This window comes from Aythya marila (genome assembly GCF_965140915.1).
Source record: "Aythya marila genome assembly, chromosome: 1".
NCBI lineage: Eukaryota > Metazoa > Chordata > Aves > Anseriformes > Anatidae > Aythya > Aythya marila.
In genome coordinates, this window is record NC_139042.1 from 149,690,942 (window position 1) to 149,712,664 (window position 21,723).

Below are 21,723 nucleotides of genomic sequence, written 5' to 3' on the forward strand. Positions count from 1 at the left end.
GCTCTTCATTTTGTTACATGATCAAATTTAATGGCTTTGGAGTCACTAAAATGTATGCTCTTAATTTCATGCCAAACATTAACAATTTTGCACTTTTCACTTAATTAAGCATATCAAATTAGTAAAAAGGAAGCTAAACATTTTACTTGATTTGCTATTACTAAGACTACTGATAGCAAATTTTCATTAAGAATATGTCAAAAATAGAGGAACCTTTTTTTTCCCCCTTCATGTCCATTAAATACCATATTTTACAGTTAAATATGTCCTGACAATTGGCAAGAGAAGCTTAATTTCATCACGACATGTGGCTCCAGGCAGATACATTGGCACTGTTTGTAGAAGGGGACTTGAACTTAATCCAGAACTTTCAGATAGCAAGCCAATTTGTTAATTTCAGAAACAAAGCAAAACACAAAATAATATATAAGCAGCATGGATAGATAACCAGGGAGTTTGGATTCAGCTAAGTTAACATCCGAGTTCACTTGAGCTTGTTTACAAATATGTTCCATGCATGATCTGTTAAGAACATACATGTACTTTGTACATCAATTAATATAGAAAGTAGGGGAAAAAGTTCTCCATCCTATTAGATGAAATCTAAAAACATACTTTTATTTTATTTTATTTTATTTTATTTTATTTTATTTTATTTTATTTTATTTTATTTTATTTTATTTTAGGCATGCTGAGGAGGTCAAGCAAATCAAACCTTTTCGAAAGAATATGACAGATAATGTAATATTTAGGCCTCTATGGAAACTGCAGAAGGGTTTTCTACCCTCAGCTGTGCTTCACATGTATTACAGCTTGCTGGACTTGAATTGTTAACGAACAGAAACATAATACACACTCAGTATCCGCAGAGAACCAAATAACTGTAAAAAGTAACATATACACTTCTTTTACCTTGTAAAAGAGAAGCTATGAATGCAGTTGCTACACTGCTAGAACACAGGAGGATTGAATGATCAAAGCGGTATTTGCCCTCTGGAATCCAGCCCAATATAACTGCTGCCACTGCTGCCAGAAAACCAACTACTGTTGCCTGAACCTGGGAAAGAAAAGAAGGTGAACATTTGTTTTTTTTAGTGATCAGCGTTTCTTAAAAATAATTGAGACTTAGGAATATTGCAGAATCATTCTCTGTTATTCTTTCCTCCTATCTACATTTTTTTTGCAAGTTGTAAAGGGAGCATGCTCACCCACTCCGTATAGACAATGATAACCCTAGACGATTGAGAAGAAAAATCTTATGCTAGCAGAAAAGGCTTTACTGATAATTCAGAGGCCCAGGAATAACAAAAGTCAAATTAGGGAAAAGAGCTGAGGAATCACCAGAAGCCAAAGATGAAATGCCCAAAGAGGTTCCTAAGCCACTTAAAACAATGAAGTCACAGCATAAACATTTCAAGTATTTCTGAGTGTTTTTTTATAACATACAAGTATGAAATAGTTCTAAAAATTAAGAAATAGTTGCTCTGGAGAACAAACACTCCTTTGTTCAAATGACCCAGCTATTTAAAATATTATTTATTATCAAAAAGCTCCATCACATACTTTTTCTTTAAATATCAAGTCCAATGAAAATACAGCATTGAAAATATTTGAGAGGTTATGTTCAAGAGGTTTTGCTAAACCTGAATTTTTTCTCCAATCTTCCTTAGAAATGCTCTCTCAGAAAAAATTAAAAGGAAGTACCCTTGGTGCAGTCATGAAGAATACTTTACCTCTTCTTGTGATACATATAAGCTTATACTGTTTTAGAGAAGAACCACACCGTATCAAAAAGAGAAAGAAAGAAAGAAAGAAAGAAAGAAAGAAAAAAAACAAACATACAAAACCCCTGTATGTTAAGTATGAAACAGTGTAATAGAGGTAGTTTCCTGTTAACATTGTTTGTCTCTATACTTGATTGACTTTTAAAATAACTTAGTTCATCTAGAAAAGTGAATCAAACAAGTCAATTTATTTACCTGTTTTAAGGCCAAATTGCCAATTATTAGGTTCCATTTCTCAATGGGAGAATCCATTTTTCCAATATTTACCTGTCAAAATTACAGGAGAAATTTAGACGTTTGGGTTTAATCTTACATTTCTTAGAAAATGCACTAACAAGGCAGAAAAACACAAATAATTCAGCTCTCACCAAAAGATGGACATTTTGAAAGCAAGTGAAAACTGTGCTGCACTTTTTCAAGTTAAGCATTGCTGTTGATTTAAAATGGTATTCACACTAGCTGTCCAAGAGCAGCTAAGCTTGATGCAGTTTTACACAGTAACTTGTTTAACATTAGCTTATTGTGCAAGACATACTAGCTGCCTTGTGTTCCAGGAATGGCCAGGCAACACCAGTGTTTAGATCAGTGGCTGGAAGGGAAAATGCTCAGTGTTCAGTCACTTTAAACTAAGCTTGTTTTTGTGGTCCTATGAGCCAATAAAAAAATGCACAACTACGCAGTGTATGGACACAAACACTCTCATGCAAGTGTTTTAATTGACTGCAGTGGAACTACTTGCATAGCAAAACTGCAAGTGGTTACAGACTTATGATGCTTTAAATGATATAGGTCCAGTCTTAAAGCAGTAGCTGAAAAGACAGCAAATGAATTATTCTAAAAAATGAACAAATACAATATTTTATAATGTATTTCAAACCTGTATTTTTTGAGTTAGAGGACAAAATCTGAAGATGGTACATACCACTGCAGTATAATGATATTTAAAATAACTATCTTCTTGCAAAAATGGATTAAATTTTAGCATAAGTTTCAGTGGTGTTTCCCATACAATCCTAACCTACAAGATACTTTATATTTCTCAAAATGTAGGAAGTCTTAATGCATATTTTCCCTCTTTTTATAGTTTCTTTATGATCAGTTTTATACTTCAATTTCTTTTCCACTTTGTTCCACTTTGTGATATTAATGAGTTGTGAGGAACTAAGTATTAAAAGAAATACCAGCTTAAGAAAAGGAAATGTAATAAGACACTTTATCCCAATCTACACTATAAATACTTTACAGTGTTTGAAGTACAATCAAAGTTCCACAAATATATGCATTAATTTTAAGTACTACATCAATATTTAAGGAAACTTGGATAAGAATTTCCCTTGCATCATTCTGAAATATATATACTAAATGAATTATACGACAGGTTATAGACAGCCTCACTTTTTTTGTTCTTCAAAAAAGTTTTTGGAAGAAAAGCACCCTATCAAACCAGTAATCTTGCAAAGAACTTAATCCAGGCTTAGAGAGAGCTGCTACCAGAAGGCATAGTTCTTTTTCCCCACTATCATCCACACATTCACCTTGTCTTTCTTGAACCAGGTCCACCAATTTCATGAGTGAGTTCACAGGAACTTACAAGTCAAGCAGACTTGCTTGACAGTTTGATGAAAAACACTCTTTCTTGTGGAGTAAAAAGATTTGTTTATTTTTTTTACAAAATGATCTGATCCATCCGTGGTTCCACAAATGGGGTTTGGAAGGAAGAAGGAGAGAAGGAGCACTCCTTTCAGTTGAGACCAGATTTATTGTAAGACTTTGGAATACACACACCTAAACAAAAGGCTTATAAAGTCTATAAATTATAGTCAAATTGCTAATGCCTAACACCAGTAACACATAGTCAAAACAAGAGAGTCTGCATAAAGTTTACAGGGATGTCTGGATGAGTGGTTCTTGTTTCTTTTTGTTTTCATTTATTTATTTATCTATTGTTGTTATTGTTTTCACTTCCTCTTAAAAAAAAAGAAAAAGTAGTAGGGAGAAAAGGCAGCAGTGTGAACTGAGACAATGAGAATGACTCAAACAACAAAACTACGCTGAAGAATACAAAACACACAATATAAATAGTATGCTTGAATGGGCAGTTGGCCTAAGCACGTCTCATACACTGCTGCCAGCACAGCAGTGGGATAAGAGAGAATTTCACATCCATACCAACACTGAAGAGAAGTACAAGCTACACCCTGAAGTTGATTGAAACCACAAAGATGATTAGTTTACAGCCCCAAGAGCATAGACACATACACAAATTCAGCTGCAATTATAAGCTAGCTGAGCAAGAAGGGTATGAATTAGTTCCAATGCTGACGTCATGCTGGAAATGTCTTCCTCAAAGGCAAGCTATTCACAGAGACACAGTCTTGTATTTAGTGTGTACTTGGTGGGGAGCTGGTGTCAGCAAATTTAAATCAGAGGAGAGAAGATTAATCATACAACTCCCCCCAAACTCATACTCCCTCCAACTGCTTAAATATGCCCTGAATTAATATACTCCTCCAGTTTTCACTTAGGATGAGGATGACAGGAGCAAAGGTGAGATGGCTGAAGAGCGTGCAGGTCAATGAAGTTAATGTGAGGAGTGCAAAGGCCAGAATAACCTATTTCATGGAGACCCAGGAGATCTGGCATGTAAAATGCAGGTCCAGTATCAAGGTTTTTGATGGAAGTGTTCAGTAGGAATGATACAAGATGATATTGCACCTGTTTTTAAACCTGGGGGAGGCAGAGCAAACAGGGTGACTGTTCTCAATTCTCATGTGGCAACAAAGCCCAAACTAAGTTCAAGTTGTCACCTGTACAAAGTTACAAGTAACACGTAACATGTCCAATAGCATTTTTTGTGTGTTTGTATGTGGTTTTTTTTGGTGTGTTGTTAGTTGGTTGGTTGGTTGGCTGGTTGGTTTAGAAGCATTACAGAGTTCTTTTGTATTGGTTTGCCTTTGCAGTAGCTCTCAGAGAGGATATGGCAGGCTCACAGAGCTGTGCTCATTGCAACTGATGTTAAGTATGGGTGAAAACACATAAAAGAAAGTTGCAAGGTTCTCTGCAGGATAAAATACATTTTTTTCCCTGTTTTCTGATATGTAAAAACTGTCTTTTTTTTTTTTTTTTTTTTTTTTTTTTTTTTTTTTACATTAACCTGATAATGAACGATCTATATTGTTCTTATTTTGTATAATGTTGTTCTTGTAACTCTCCACTATGTTGTGCACGTGTGCATGCACACTCACCACAACATTTTCTGATGAGCTCTTCAGCAGCTAAAACAAATTAGAGCCACCATTGGCAAAAAGGAGAATGGTCACTGAACTGTGGCAAAGCCCCTGCTTCCTTCCCATGAAGGATGTGCAACGAACTTACAATATGACTAAGGTAATCCTGGAAAGTATTTCAGTCATCTATGTAACCTACTCCAGGTAGCTGGGTCAGACAAGGAAGTTGGAGGCATCAGAAAACAAGCAAACGAGAAAAAGAAACCAACACAAGTCTGTTCATACAAAGCTGAGAAACAGTTTGGTGTTGGTGGTGCTATGACCATGACATCAGGAAACACCAAAGAAACCAAAGCTCCTACATGCCACAAAACATTGTCTGAAGAAACGTATACTTCACTGACCTTTTCTTAGCCACCTAATCTACCTTCATAATAGCAAGCTGCAAACAGAGGTGGCTAACCTGGTTTTGCCAAGCCAGACATGGCAATTTCTTGTATTGAGGTGAGGGGAAGCTTTTCATGGCATGCTTGAATAAAACTTACTAAATCATCAGCTGATTTATGTCTTGATGAGATTTAATGACAGTGGTAAGTGGCCCTGGCAATACTCCTCAAACTAACCCTTTTCATATTGGGCTGTCGTTAGGAGGGTTGGGCTTCAGATGGCCAAATTAGCTATGACAAATCACATTCAAGACATTTGCAGATCACGTTATCACACAGTTACTGGGATACTTTTAAGAATGCCATTCTGGGCTGAGCAGAAGTGTCCTGAACCTCATGATGTCAACTTCAATCACTCGTAATATCAGCTTAGCAACTGAACATGCAGCCAATGTTGTGGAAACTCTAGTACCAACTTTTATGTGTGAGGGGGAACAACTCCTGCATTTTTGGTAACATTCAACGGATGATACAAACTGGGGCTAATGTTCCCAGTGCAGACAAAGGGTCTATGTGATCCTTTTCCAAATGTCCCCTGAGAGCTATGAGTTTCACAAATGACATGGCGCTGGTGATGACGGGGAAACCAACCACTGACTGGCCCAGAGAATATGTGCTGGAGGCATGATCTGACAAAGGTCAAGGATGTAATTTGGACAAAGAATTAAAGATCCCATTAACAGAAACAGAAGAGGTCAAGATGATTCTTAACATCTTTTTAATCTTTCAGTTAGGCACTAGTAGATATTGGGCTTCCCTGAATGTGCTTTTCGCTGTGCAGTACAATCACTTTCAACCCTCAGACCATGAGCTGTAACAGTAAGGAGCAAATTAAGCAACATGTCAACCCAAAAGAAAGTAAGGTAGAATATAAATTAATGTGTGACAGTTAAAGTAGTAAGGTTAAAACAGAAATTATTTTTAAGAAACAGGCAGAATACACAGAAAAGTAACAGCACTAAAATCAGACAAAGCAAAACTGAATAGCTAAGGATGCTACTGACAAAGATGCAGTACATGCCAATTTTTATGCATGAAAGAAAGGCTATGGGGCAAAACTCACTAGTTTCTGTAACAGGCATGACACCAGCAAACCTTCACAGGGCTGCTAAGGTTATGTCCATCACAGTGTGCATTTGGACAATAACTCAATATAATGTGATAATGAAATGTATTAATGATAGAAACCTGGGAGGCATTGTCAATACGAAGCATTGAAATATACAAAAACTGAGTGACCTTGAGGATTACAGCAATGGAAACAAATGAAATTCAACAGTAGAAGTGCAAGGTTATGCACTTACTGACTAACAATATTTATGCCAGAAGATGGGAGAAACAACTGGAAATAGCACAAAAGGAGAAATACTAGGACACAGTAATTGATTACAAAGTAACTATGAGGTCTAAACCCGACACTGCTCAGAAAATAAATCCATATAAATGAGAAAGTTTCAAGAGCAATTTTCAAGGGAAATAGGGAAGTGCTATTCTATAATGCCATAGCAAGGTCTCATTTGGAGTTATATACACCTGTGACCAAACATTTTATAGTAAGATTCATTCAAGCAGCAACAGGCAGAGAAAAGAAGCCTTGCTGGAAAATGGAAAGTTTATCTTAGAAAGGTAGTGTCTTACAGTATCCAGTTCAGGTACTACAAATAGTTTAGTCGCCTAATTAGTTTATAATAGTTATTCACACACGTAGAAATATTTACGCTAAAGTAATCCGGATTGCTTGGGCTAGAAAAATGAAGGTACGGAACATCTCTGAAGTTGTAGAAAGGAGCTATGACAAATACATACAAAAGGAGACTGAAAATAAAACAGTTATGCTATGTTACAGTGCTGACCCCCACACACCAAAAAAAAAAAAAAAGATCAAAAAAGAAATAAAATTATTTAGCAAGAAAGTAAAAAAAAAATAATAATCTTACAGTTTGATCAATAAAGGTCTGGAGTAGCCATTTGAGAAATGTTTTATTTTGGTGTCAAGAGGTCTTTGGAATAATATATTCAAAATATTCATGTTAGCATATTCAAGCCCCATCAAGGCCAAAGACATCTGCCAACCTGACAGAATACAAATGTAAATCTCAGTAATCTACTTTATCTTTTTTGAATGATGACTCAGAAGAGAACAAACAAGTAAAATTTTGTTATGTAAAGATTGGAAGACAGTTGTCTTTTTAACTTTGCCAATTTAATAACAGATTTAAAGAGCTCCCGTAAAAGCCAGATTAAGCCATAAACATAAAACACTAGAGTTCCAAAGATTTGTTTTCAAAAATTTACAACACCTATCTGAAGGGGGAAGGAGAAGAGAAAGTTACTTACAGCAGTTGACAGCCGGGATGCCAAGGTCATTTCCAAATTTCCTTTGAGACCAAGAAGTGCAGGAACCAAGATAAAAACTTCAGTAACATTCTTGAACACATCCCAGTGCTATTTAAAGGATACAGTGGGAAAAAAAATCAATTGAAAAATTCTCTAATTCTCTTTAGGCCTTCTTTAATGTAATGCCAAAAATTCTGTAACTCATAATTAAAGTCTCTATAAAAATTGATCTTTGAATATTAGACCTAAAAGTCTTTAAAGCAAGAATTGTTATCTATCTAGATAATATAGAATTATGACTGCCTACTACTGTTTCAAAGACCAGAATACCAAAAGCAAGAGATACAAAACTTCCTAAATTATTGCGTCTCCACTACTGTACTTTCTTTGCATCTTTTAAATAAAGACTAAGCAAAGGTCACTGGAAATTTTTACTCTTCCTGTTGTATAAGTATTTATTTCTTACTCTCTCTGAAAAGAGTTCAAGCACTTAATCTGTTTGATGCATGTAATTTCTGTTTGTATAGTGCATGTTAATTTCTGCCACTTAAATTATGCTACTACTTCAAAGCCATCATCAGAAAAAATATATGAAATTTAATAACATTTATTTTATAGCAGAAACCTAGAACTAAATGACAAACCTAGTTAAAGAGAGATAATTAATTTGAAGCTTTTTTAATGATTTTAAAATAATGCCACGTGCTATGACTGCTTTTGAAAACTGCTCTTAATTTACAGTATTTTCATCTTTTCTACTGCAGCTGTTTAGAAACCTCACGTAAAAAAGTGCAAGGAATAAGCTGTCAAATGGACAGAGCTTGTAAGTGAAAAAATGGCTCCTAACTCTTGCTTTTAAGTACGAAATTTTGAAGAATACAGATTTTCAAAACCCTGATTTTTTAAAGCAAATGAAGACGAACTCTAATATTTTTTGTGTGTGTTGTACACATTCTTGGTGTAGAAATATTCTACTCCTTCCTATGTCTGTCAATCGATGTATTTAATACGTTATCATGTATCAACTTAAACTGAACTAACAAAACCACAATGTAAATCATCTGTACATTCAGGAATTTGCAGCAATTTGAAATATGATAGTAAATAGGATCAATTCTCAAATGTAAACAAGATCTCAGAATTTCCTGTATATGAATTCACGTATGTACTTACAACACAGAAAGAATAGCCATGAAAAGGTTTGTAAACAAACAAACAAACACACAAGCTTAAAATGCTTTGTCTTCTTTATGTTTTAATTTTCAGAAGATTTTCTATCACATTTCAATACCCTGCTCTACTGACATCATAGTTTTATCCTTAGCTTAAGGTGGAAAAAGCTAACATTGGTTATTTATTTTTGTCACATTTCTCAGGGTAGGGGCGGGGAGGGGAGGGGAGGGGCGGGGAGGGAAGGGAAGGGAAGGGAAGGGAAGGGAAGGGAAGGGAAGGGAAGGGAAGGGAAGGGAAGGGAAGGGAAGGGAAGGGAAGGGAAGGGAAGGGAAGGGAAGGGAAGGGAAGGGAAGGGAAGGGAAGGGAAGGGAAGGGAAGGGAAGGGAAGGGAAGGGAAGGGAAGGGAAGGGAAGGGAAGGGAAGGGAAGGGAAGGGAAGGGAAGGGAAGGGAAGGGAAGGGACCTTAAGAGATCATCTAGTGCAACTGCCTTATCAATTATGGACTAACCAAAAGTTAAAAAATGGTCACCTCTTCCTTCAAGTGAACTTTAAGTATAGCTAAAGAAATTTATAGAGACAGAATGAAACAAAGCAAAACCAGATTGATTTCTCTACTGTCTTTTCAGTTTGAATAGTGTGGTTATTTCATCTGTTTGAATAATTCTTTTGTGCAGCTACTCATACAGAAACAGAGAATGTATTAGATTAGTGTTATTAACAAAATAACAAATTTCTGGTTTTGAAAAAAAAAAATAAGGTAGGAAATAAAAGCAAATATAGCCTCCAAAAAGCAAAGAGTAGGCAAGAAAGTAATTTAGTCCATTAAGCCTTCCTTAGCTATTACTTTCTTCAGAATTTTCTTCAAGTATCACTGCACAAAAAATACTTCATAGGCAACTTTTATTTTTAACTCTACTGAAATGCTGCAAACACCTACAACTGTGTTAAGCTAGAAAGCACTCTTAAAATGTTCTCTATGATATAATGTTCCTATAAAAATGTTCCTTAACTCCAAAACAGGTTTTAAAAATATTATTAATGTAACTCTTAAAATTCAGAGAAAGTTGTATTTTATTTTAATCCTGAATAACTATCATCAGTTAAATCTGCTAGCACATATCTACCACAACTATATTTCAAGGTGGAAGTGACTTTGCAGCCCTGTTCACACCAATAATGTTTTTAACTTCAAGTGTTCTGTATACCTAACACTATATAAAAAAGTCACTTCCACTTGAATACTCAAAAAGCTCTAATACACTGCTTATGAATTTCATTCATTATATGAATTTAATGCACACTTTCACATACGCATTATAATAGACCAGATCTGCACATTATATCAGAAATTGCATAGACTTGAAGCACACATGGAAATGGGGTAATAAAATAAATTCTCCTATCTTTTTAAACACCTAGGCATTGTGGCGTCACAATTAATTATAATTTCCACTTAAAGCTGAATACATTTATTACTGTCGAACAAATTTTGAGCCAATGCATGTTTGTGATTATATTTCTATCTTCAGTTAAAGCAGATGGTAACAATTTTTTTTGTGTTGTTTTGTTTTGCCAGCTCACTGTGGCTATCCAACAACTCTTACCAAGTCTTGAATGACTCCAAATGAAATATTTGAACTGTTTAAGACAATTTTTGGGGGAAAGGAGTTCATAAGACCAGAATCTTACACAGACCTAATTACCCCTAAATATAATGAACATTTACATTATCATGCCTTAGAACTATAACACCCACAGATTACCTGTAAAAAAATATATCTTCCAAAGCAAATACCAACCTGCACAATATCCAAAACCATGCCGGCAGAAACAGTTCCAAATCCTGCTAGCAAGAAAGGTACAAGTATCTGCAATGCCATAATACTACTAGATTCTTTGGGTTGTTTTCTACTCCCTTCCACAATAATATCTTCATTACTGTCACTAGACAGGTTGTCTTCCTGCAGCATGGCATCTGTTTCTGAAGTGTCCATTCCATCACAGTAATTATAACTGGTAAAATCATCATATTTAGGGCTACAGCTAGTTGGGCTGTGTCCATTACTTCCATGGAAAGTTGGTTCTGCAAAGTGATGGTACTCTGTGTGCTGGTCAGATCTAACATTATAGTTGTGTCCTGCTGGCTGTAATCCATCTTGCCAGATACCATTCACTTTTTTGTGTCTTTCATCCTGGTTTATTTGGTAAACCACAGGAACCATACTCAAAAGCAAATTCAAGAATTTATCAGACTGAATTGTACTAAAATTTATGGTCCAGTTTACAAAACCTTCTCTGTCATGAACTTTGCTGTTTGTTTTGGCAATGGTAGACCTGCCTTTACAGTTAGTCATAGTGCTACAGAAGTACAGGTCGGAAAAGCACTTTGTTCTTCAGACGTCAGCGAAGAAATCTTGTAGATGAGTCATCAACTGCCACGCTTGATAATTTTAAAACAGATAAACCAAAATATTCCATTTTTGCATGCAAAAAGTTTTTTTCAGAGATCTTAGATCTTCAACGATTCCATAAGCAAGTCTGGATCTGGAAAAAAAAAAAAAGTACATATAAAAACTTGAAAATATTTTAAATCGCTAGAGAAGGCACAAGATATTAGTTTAAATTTTTAGGTCACCCTCTACCTTTTCAAAACAAGTGTTTGTAGATGAGCCACTCTCCCTCAACCCTCAACAAGTTGAAAGAAATTAGAAGGGAAAAAGAGAAAATTGGGTGAGAAGGTTTCACAAATCAGTGTACTTTCCAGTGGGAGAAAGATAAAGCAATGTGGACTGTAAGCAAATTGGTGAGGGCCCAACTTTTGCCTTCTTAAAGTCCAGAAGTCAAGCCATTAGGCAAGTCCTGTGTTTAGTCCTAGATTTCCAGTGGCCTTGAAAGCAGTAAGTCCCCAGAGGAAAATGTTTGTGGAAGGTGCACAGGTGTGGTAAAACAGAGCCTACATGATGCACTGTGGTGCTGCCGTTGTTCCTCATACCCTGTGCTCCTGGCAGGGAGCACAGAAAAAAAGAGGAAAAAACACCTTTCAAAACAGATGTGATATTCTGGGTGGCACAATCGTCTTGTATTGACAGCCTCTGCTCCTCAGCCCTGTGAAATGATCACAAGCCAATATGGGCACGTACAATTCAAAAGCACGCTGATTTAAGATCTTACTTACTGAATTTGTTCTGAAGCAGGCATATAAATTGGGTTAAATATAAAGAGATACTATATATAAAGTAAAGCTGGATGTTTTTAAATAAAATAATACAATAACAAGGAAAGAAGGCAGTAGTGAAATTCAGACCAACTCCCTGACTACAACTGCTTATATTTGTGTATAAACTAAGTTTATATTAGTATATGTAGTATACCAGTGATTTAAAAATACACCTGCAGCACTATACTCATAAATATGGTATACTAAATTTTAATTAAAATCAGAAACAAAAATAGTTGGGAATTATGATAAATAAGAAAAAAAAATAATAATTTTGCACTAGGTTGCATGTATTTCCTGAAAGATACTTTATTCTGAAGTCTAGTGACCACTAAAATATTATTACTTGACCAATACTAACACCAGATGTGGTCAGTTTGTTTTGTTTTCTGCAAGTCATCCAAAGACAATATATCTTTTATGTTTAGTGTGATTTAATGTGCATTTATTTCTGATCTCAAATTGCTGTTAGGGTAGAATATTAAACAATAATATATAGGCAGTCTCAAGTCATTTGACATTTCCTCCATCACAAGCCGCTTTGCCTTCCTCTTCTTTAGTTTTCATGTTGCAATAATAGTTACAGTAATTGACTAGAAGTACAACAGTATTCATTTGTCTCCAAGTTTTGTTGACCTGTATTTATTACTAGACTCTGTGAACACAAGTAAATCATTGGTACAAACAAAGAACAAAGGTTGGGCAGATTGAACTAATACAATGTTGGATAACACATTTCTACAAGCTCAAGAGAAAAAAATCTATGCAAAGTTGGAAAAAGTTACATTTTTATGAACTGTGGGACATATAAATAAATAGTTTAGGGTTGGAGGATTTTTTATCCATTTTCCTATGAAAATAGGGCTCCTAACGTCATGTATATGTTATGATGTCTATACTTCCCATCTTTCCATTTCAATGTTTTTAAATCATCCAATATTTTTGAAGCAATTTCGATTACATTTGACAGAAAATAGAGATGTCAAAGCTTTTAGTTACTAGCAGCCTTACAGGAGAACCCGATTGGTGCCCTTGCTGTAAGGCACCTTCAAATGTGAGTTAGGATAATTCGCCTACATACAGCCACAGCAAGTCAGCTTCAAATCTCCTGCTGCTTACAGAATTACTTGTTTGGTTTTTGTCAGTGAGGAGACGACTCAGACTCAACATGAAGACTTTTCCTCTACCGATTGCATTATCCAAGAAAAATTCTGACCAAGAAAATAATATTTTAAAAGCAACAGCGGAGCTTATTGCTTGATTTAAAAAGAAGTTGAATTTTGCAAGAAAAACAAAACCAACATTTTTTTCTACATGTCAAAAAGAGGAACCAAGATTCCTGAAATATCTTTTTTGCCGCTCTGTAGTAGTTTGTGCTATGTTGAACCTTTTGTTATATATAAAAACGCGTAGGCCTCAATTCTAGTTTCCACACACATCATTATGAGGAACAAAACAACAAAATGACCTTTGTTGCTATCCCAGAGGAGCTCTAACCACAGTCAAAAATGGTGCTTGGTTATGTGCTACAGAAAGAGAACAAGAAAGAGCCATTTGGTTTCTGCCTGGCCCAAACAAGGGTAAGTAAAGAAAGTAAAAGAAAATATAAAGTGTATAAAAAAAAAAGACAAGCAGATGTGTCATTAAACTAGCAGCTTAACTATTATCAGCATCTGTGACAGCAGAGCTTCGTAGAAGGATTAAGAGGAATTAGAGAGAAGTTCATGGAAATGGTGGAAAATCAAGGTTTCAGGAAGGCTGTAACACAGGGTGCTGAAGGTTCCCAGCTGATTTATGAAGATGCAAAGCAGCAGATGAGTTCTGCCCAGAGAAAATATAAGATTGCTTAAGCCAGGTGACTTTCAGTCGATCACAAGAAGCATCCAGGTTAGAGACGAAAGAATTCAAGAATGGGATGTGGAACGAAGATAACGGGAAGTGTCCAAGATAAAAGCCACATAGCCCCACTCAGCCCCACTCTAAGGTTTTTTAGGGGTGGTGGGTTTAGTTTTTTTGTCTGAGGCAGAGCGGAGGAGTAAGAAATTAAAGATTTAATTTCATTCCCAGGGAAATACATTGAGAAAATTTCCCAATAGCTTTCACAAGGCAGAGTCTGGCTGTCATTGTGGTTACTCCAATGTCCTCCGGTCACATCAGCAGAGTGCTAGACCGCTGACTCATGGAAATTATTCATTTCTCTGGAACTCCAGCCAAAAATATTTGGGTTAATTGCCCATATCCTTATACCATATGGGGTTTTCTCTTTGTAAGTCTAAAGTCTATACTTTCTATTTTTTTAAAATATAGATCTTTTGGGGGTATTGTGGTTTAATTTAATATGAGAGAGTATTAACAAATAGAAATCACACCTAAAAGAACAAAGAAGGGGGACAGAAAAATGATCCAGTCAACTGTAAAAGTTATAAACAGGGAAAGAGGCTGGCCTGGGTGGCTAACAGTTGAAATAAGAAAGTACAAAGCAGTCTGGATGACAGTCATTTTTATTTTTCCTACCAAAAAGACCCGAAGTGCCAAAAGGAGGTAATGGTAAATGCTAAAAAATGAGAACTTTAGAAGACAAACTGAAAACTTACAAAATATGTAAATATGTATTATTGTAAATATACAATGAAGAGTAATTACATCTTCAGAGCATAAACAGAGGAAATAACTTTGAAGCCTTCTGAATGTAAGCATTTGTTTCTAAAAACCTGCTCCAGCACAGATAATCTTCCAAATGTCATCTGATACAATCATTTTATTCTGAGTTACAGGATGCTAATATTGCTGCAGTTTTAGTTTTTTGCTTGTACCTACAAAATGCTTGTACCTACTACATCTAAGGAACAACATGAGCTCAGGGATTAGAAGTCCCTAAGAAGCTTTATCATTGACAAGAACAATTGCGATTTTATTGTGTTGTCTAGAAAAGATATAGCCAGGTAAAGGAGCGAGCACTACTAGAATAACTCATGTGAAATAAAGAAGGTAAAAATATCAAAAATTGCATCAAAAAATGTGAGGAGATAAGTGAATCCGGTTTCTTGCCATATAATCAGGAGGTTACAGAGAAAGGTGAAGTAATAAAGAAGAAAAAAAAAAAAAAAGAGATAAAGACAAAGATCCTTTGAGAAGTCAGAAAGCAGCCTCAATTTTATTATACTCAGCATGTTATATGTGAAATGAAAGGACACCTTGTCTTTCTGCCTACAAGCAAAATAACGAGCTCTGCCCAGAGGATGAATATAATCATTTCCAACTCGTTATTGTTTCCTAAATAGTTACATTTAATAGTTCCTTCTTTTCCTTCATTCATTTTATACCACATAACAATTACTGTGTGTTATTCACCTCTCTTTCTCATTCTTGCAGACACACACAAATAGGAAACAGTCATACCCTGCTGTGTGCTGAGGACATGTTCCTGAAAAGTGAGACACTTAGCAATCTGGCACACAACAAGGCAATTTTCTCCACGAGAATTAATACAACTAATGCATTCAGCAATTTTTGAAATACACACACAGAGACAGCATGTCTGATGCTGAAACTGGACAGGCAGGAGGAGATGGTGTGGAAAATACAGAGGACCACCAGCTGGAAGAGATGCTGATTTTTGGAAACGGATAGCTGCCTCAGGAAAATCTCTCATACTTCAGCCATGAGACTGAACACCTGACTGTTATCAGATTTTTCCATCCTTCACCTTTGATTGACTTGATTGGTTTTGTCGCATCTGAGGAAGGTGAAGATCACAAGGAAAATGGCACTGTTCAGGAAGAGGCAGCAAGAATTGTCTCCGTTATTACCCAAACATTGCTTCAGTCAGGATTAAGTTCTCAGAAGCATATCAAGGAGGCTCTTACACACCTTCCCAGCACCTAAACCGACTGGGTTCTGCAGCTAAAAATTTGATCGTACAGCAATTAGACTGCTGACGGCTGATTCAAAGCATGAAAACAATCACCGTACTTTTTAAAGTACCTTCAGAAAAAGCGGGAGAGGGAAGAATGTTGAAGCACAGAATACAAAACTTTTCTAAAGTCAACATTGTGTCAGGCTAAAACAAATATTTATTGAAGTCTAAGGCTGGGAAAATTAATTTTCAGATTTCTTTCAGGGTCTGGCTAACAAAATGAAAAGATAACACCAAACTAAATAATACTGAGAGCTTTCACAGGATCCATATCTAATCATACCATAGTACCTGTTTTTCCTATAAGCTGCAAACAATTTTTGCAGGTAATTTTTAAGGCAATAATAATCTCTATGCTGCACTTCTATGTGGCTTACAATAAAACAGCATAGCTTAAACGTGTCTGAGAAACACCTCTCAGTACAAGAACAAGCCTTGGAAAGGGATATTCAGGCATGTTATATGAAACATTAATGAAATACTGAGCTTTAATATGTTGACATAATAAACTGGCAGGTACTACCTTAGAAAGGGCCTTTCTTTGGACAACAGACTATGTATGTGATAATTTCTTCCAGAGAAAATTCAAGACTCTAGCTTTGCTCATTTTCACACTTGTTTGTAATACATTCCTCTTCAAAACAGTCAGCATCCCATGCACATGTACAGCAACGGGAATTTTGCCACTGATTTAACTGAGGTTAGGATTTCATCATTTGAGACATGCCTCCAAACACCATTTATTAATTAAGGAGAGATCCTGGTGTTTCTGGATTTTAAATTTAAATCACCATATGTAAGTTTCATGGAGGAGATGTTGATAAGTGTTTTTAAATAGTTTTCTATACCAGCTTGTGTAGCTATTGAATATCTAGTGTTTGATTCTTTTCCCTTCATGGGCTGCTTCCACTTATTCAACACTGGGATAATTATGATGAAATGGTCACTGACATGTCTATAGACAGATATGATGAAGAAGATTACATGAGATGGCTTTGCTACCATTCAGAGGGACCTTGGCAGGCTGGAGGAACGGGACAAGAGGAATCTCATGAAGGTTAGCAACAGGAAATGCAAAGTCCTGATAGTGAGGAGAAATAAGGTCACACTCCAGCACAGGCTGGGAACCCAGCAGCTGGAAACCACCTGTACGGAGAAGACCCTGTTGGAGGACAAGCCAACCTTCAGCCAGCAGCATGCCTCTGCTGCAGAAAGGTCAAGAGCATCCCAGGCTGAGCACTGCCAGCAGGTGGAAGGAGACAATATTTCAGTGATCAGCCATAGTGAAACACGTCTGGAGTGCTGTGTCCAGTTCTGGGCTCCCCAGTACAAGTGAGACATGGGCACGGTGAAGCCAGTCCAGCAAAAGGTTATGAAGATGATTTGGGTATTGGGAGGATCTGATAGGTGAGGAGAGGCTGCGAGAGCTAGAACTGTTCAGCACCAAGAAAAAAATGCTCAGAGGGATCTTGCCAAGTGTACAAATAACTGGTGAGAGTGGTTGAAGCCAGACTCTTTAGTGGTACTGAGTGAAAGGATGAGAGGCAATGTACACAAATTTAAACACTTAAAATTATATTTATACATATACATATAAAAGAGGTTTTTGTTTTTGTTTTTGTTTTTGTTTTTCTTCCTCCTTTTGTTTTTCCCCACGGTGAGGGTGGTTGAACACTGTTCCAAGCAGGTTACAGAGTCTCCATCCTCAGTGATACAATCCAACCAGACAAGGCCCAGAGCACCCTGCCCTAGTTGACCCTGCGTTGAGCAGCAGTGGCTGATGGAGCAGTGTCCAGAGTTTCCTTCCAACCCCAACAGTTCTGAGATTCTGAAGTCTGGAATGTGACATTTTAGGGGATTTTTTGTAGGTTCAGAATAAGATTTACAAAGGTGATACAGGATCTGCACGGCCTCTTTTCCACTGTTATGTCTTGTGTACGTACAAATTCCTGGTATCACCCTGACATCCTTATGTCAGCTATGGCTAATCATTTACACTGCCATGTCCTGGTTAAAGTATCAGCAGAAAGTGAAAGCTACATCAGTTCACCTCAGCATATAGACAGAGTAAACAGACTGTATTATTATTAACCAGTTTGTAGCATCCAAATCCTAAGATGATGTGTGTGCTAAGATTATTTATACTGGATACTTAGTGTTTGGGATGAAAAAATGGAAAACATGCTGAAAAATAATAAGCGTTGTGTGCACAGCAGATAAACAGGCATCAAGTACCATTTTTTAAAATATTATGTGATATACTAGTTAATATGGTGTTTATTTTTTGGCAGCTGTAGGTTAAATCAACTGCAAAAGAGATGAAAAAAAAATAGATGAAACAACCTCCAAATGCCTTCTTGAAAATAATGAAGACACTGGAAGAGCAGCCAGCCTCAGGCTCAATTTTCAGACAAGTTTCAGACTGCTGCATTTCACTTCCTGAACATGGCAGCTTTCGATTTCTGCCCCGAGGAAGGGAAAAGCAGCTGTCAGAAAAAGATTTGGTTTGCCTCTGCACTTTTAAGGCAACTCAATTAAAAGAGACCAAAACAGAGCCAGAAACGAAGCGGCAGGCTGTGAAATGCGGTCAGGTTGCAAAATCACCCAAACGGAATGCCAGCACGAAAACTGTCTGGCAAATCACATCCAGACCATCAAAAGCAGGTGGGGAAGTTTGAAACAGAAGAGGTAGCGCACTGCTTTAGATAAGTAACCATTAGGTGCTTACCTGGATGAGTCCTAGCTGCACTATTTGGGATCCTGATTACAGGTTTCTACCATCATCATGAGGGAGGGATGAATTGCTTATTAACTCAGGCACTAGGATACAGACCTCACATTGTTTCGGGGAGATAATGTCCTTAAGTATTTGAAAAGAAAATGATACGTGTTATTTTTCCTTCTGAAATGTCTACCAGTCGTACCGTGTCATTATGCTTCCAGGTTAATAATCTCTTTAAGGCAATATAAGCAGGGAATACTGCCAAGACAGGTCTTCCCATCTAATCTCATCTTTTCACCCACATTACTGAGCTGGTAAAGCGAAGATAACTTAGGATATCTACTAACAGCTGCTGGGACTCTATGTAGAAGAGACATACAAGAAGACTTTTTTTTTTTCCCCTGTATCTTTATGATTTATTACTGATACTAAGACTAAACAATAATTTAATTTTATATGCTGCACTTATCAGAGCCTGGCTAATAATATCATGGTCTATAATCTAGGATCAAATGTTAGTGAAGAGTACAGGACTGCATCCTGGGCAGCACAGGAGGCACGATAATATTTACAGAAATTAGGGAAAGTGTTTGCAGCTCCCACTTGAAGGTAATTGAGAATTAATGATGGAGCGGAGGAAATGACAGAAAGCTCTTATGTTTTGGCAGGAGAGGATGGAAAGAGCGCGAGCGTTGTGTCACCACACGTTAATCGCAAAGCTCGTAGACTAATAAAAAAAAAAAAAAATAGGGAAAGAAGGAAGAAGGTGATGGTCGCAGGCTGCTCGGGCACAAGCTCCTTGCTTTTCCAGCGACCCCAACCAGACCCCGGCGCAGCTGGAGGGCGCCAGGTGGGACCCGCACCAAGAGGGCGATGCGGGCAGTGCCTCCACCGCCCCGGCACCGTGCCGAGCAGCCTCGGGGCAGGCCACAGCACCGGGGCCGAGCTCGGGGGCAGGCTGCGGGGCCGCTGCAACCCGCAGCACCCTGCCGGGGCCCCGCGGCTCCGCCCGGCGGGGAAACTTTCCCGGACACCCCCCCCCCCGCCTCGCCTCTCCCCGGTAGGGCGGCAGCTGGGTGGGTGGGTGGCCGCCCCTTACCTTACCCCTTTACCCCAGTCCCCGTCCCCATCACCCCCGTCCCCATCACCCCCGTCCCCTTCCCTTCGCCGCCCCTCACCTGGGCTCCATCGCGGCGCTGACAGCTGCGGGCGAGGTGAGCGGCGCCGCAGCGAGCAGGCGCGGAAGCGGCGGGCGGCCCCCGCGATGATGTGGCCCCGTGATGCGCCGCCGCCGCCGCCACCGGCAGCCCGCAGCCGGCGGAGGGGAAGGGGAAGGGGAAGGGAAGGGAAGGGAAGGGGCCGGGCGGCCGCCAGCCACCCGCCCGCTGCCCCCCGGCCGCCGCCGAGAGGGGCGCCCCGCAGTCCCCCCCCGGGGAGCCCTAAGGGGCGGCGGAGGCAGCCCTGGCCTCGGTGGGTGGGTGCGAAAGGTTTTCTGGCAGAGCTTTCCCAGTCAGCAGTTTTGGCTTTACTTCTGGATTTTTATTTATTTATATATATATATTTATATTTTTTTTTGCTACTGTTTTCGTTCCGTCCCGCAGCGCGGTTAAAAATAGCTTCCGAAGAAAACGGGGTTTTCTGGGTATTTGGGTCAGCTGAGATGTTCTGGCTCTTGTCAGGCCGCCCACCAAGTGCTTGAGTGCAAGTCCGTGCGTACCACGCCTGCAATCAGCTGCCCCCGCAGTCAACTGCCCGTCCCAAATGAAGCGCCCCTCACTGACTCGTTGCGTGGCCAAGGACTTGCTGGGCCCTGTTAATCAACCCTCAAAACCCTCGTCTAGAAACACACTTGGTTTTTTAGCATTAAAATGGTGGAGCCGGCTGAATCTGTGCAGATGTTACCGCTGTTGGTGTCATTCCCCGACGGCTGCTCCGCGCTTCAAAGCACTGGGGATGCCTGAAGTGGAAAATGAAAGAGAAGAAAGAGGAAGGAAAGGCAACCTGGATTTAATGATGGTGGCAGCAGCCAAGCCTGCAGCATCTTTTTTCCTTTCTGTCGACAGACCAGAAGAGAGCATGGGCAAGGCACCAAGTATCTGCCATCAGCTGGAGCTAGCTGCCTCAAGGTGCATGGAAAAGCAGCAGCTCAAGCACAGGACGATGTATTCGCAGGATGGCAGCCAAAACGCTCTGCACTGCGGCAGTGGCACATAAAGCATCACCGTGAGCTCCGAGTTGAGACTGCGTTGAAGGAATGAAGCAGACCAAACCTTAGGGCTATCAGTTCTTAAGCCATGTGGACTACAGGAGCTGTTGTCCCCTGGCCTCATGACAGCCACATGCACCTGCACCTTGTGCTATGCAGCCTGGGAACCAGCTGGGTGCTAGGCAAACCAAGTAAAGCGTGCTTCTGGTACTGGTATTGCTGACTGCAGCTTGGAATATACGAGAATAGCACCTGAGGGTGCTGTTCCTGGCTTGTCTCATTGCTTGCTTGGGCATCTTGCGCAACTCACCTCATTGCACCCTGCTGGAGGTTCCTTGACAGCACAGTGTCCCTGCCTCCACTTTTTGTGCCTGTGGATGAAATGTGTTATTTGGGGCTCATGTGTGGTTATTCTGGGCCAGGAGCAAATTTAGAGCCTTGGTGTTTTGTGGCCCACCACGAAATAACTCAGTCCTCAGCATCTGTCAGTCTTCAAGAGCGGGCAGAGGGATCCTTCTTGGAGGCTGGAATTCCGGAGCACGACTGGGCAGAAAGGTGGGAACCAGGCAGCAAATTCAAAAAGTTTCACATCTCCTACTACAGCAGTAGTTACCTGAGTACTCCTTGTCCTCACGTTGGGCCTGGACATCCCATCTCCTCCCTTAGGAAGCACTCGGTTCTCGTTTTAAGGCTTT

At 38.8% G+C, this 21,723-nt stretch overlaps 1 protein-coding gene across 2 annotated transcripts in view; it reads right to left on the reverse strand.

Moving 5' to 3' along the window:
• SLC41A2 (solute carrier family 41 member 2) overlaps positions 1-20,860 on the reverse strand; it is a 59,048-nt gene extending 38,188 nt beyond the window's left edge. Inside the window, exons 1-5 of one of the 2 annotated variants that reach the window (XM_082751868.1) lie at positions 20,001-20,860; positions 10,767-11,511; positions 7,795-7,902; positions 1,980-2,051; positions 913-1,057 (exon numbers count right to left, since the gene is read on the reverse strand). In XM_082751868.1, the coding sequence (XP_082607994.1) occupies positions 913-1,057; positions 1,980-2,051; positions 7,795-7,902; positions 10,767-11,321 (880 nt within the window). In that variant the 5' untranslated portion in view covers positions 11,322-11,511; positions 20,001-20,860. Of the gene's footprint in view, positions 1-912; positions 1,058-1,979; positions 2,052-7,794; positions 7,903-10,766; positions 11,512-18,828; positions 18,963-20,000 lie in introns of those variants that run through there. The other variant, XM_082751869.1, reaches the window with a different exon arrangement.
• Positions 20,861-21,723: the final 863 nt, after the last annotated feature.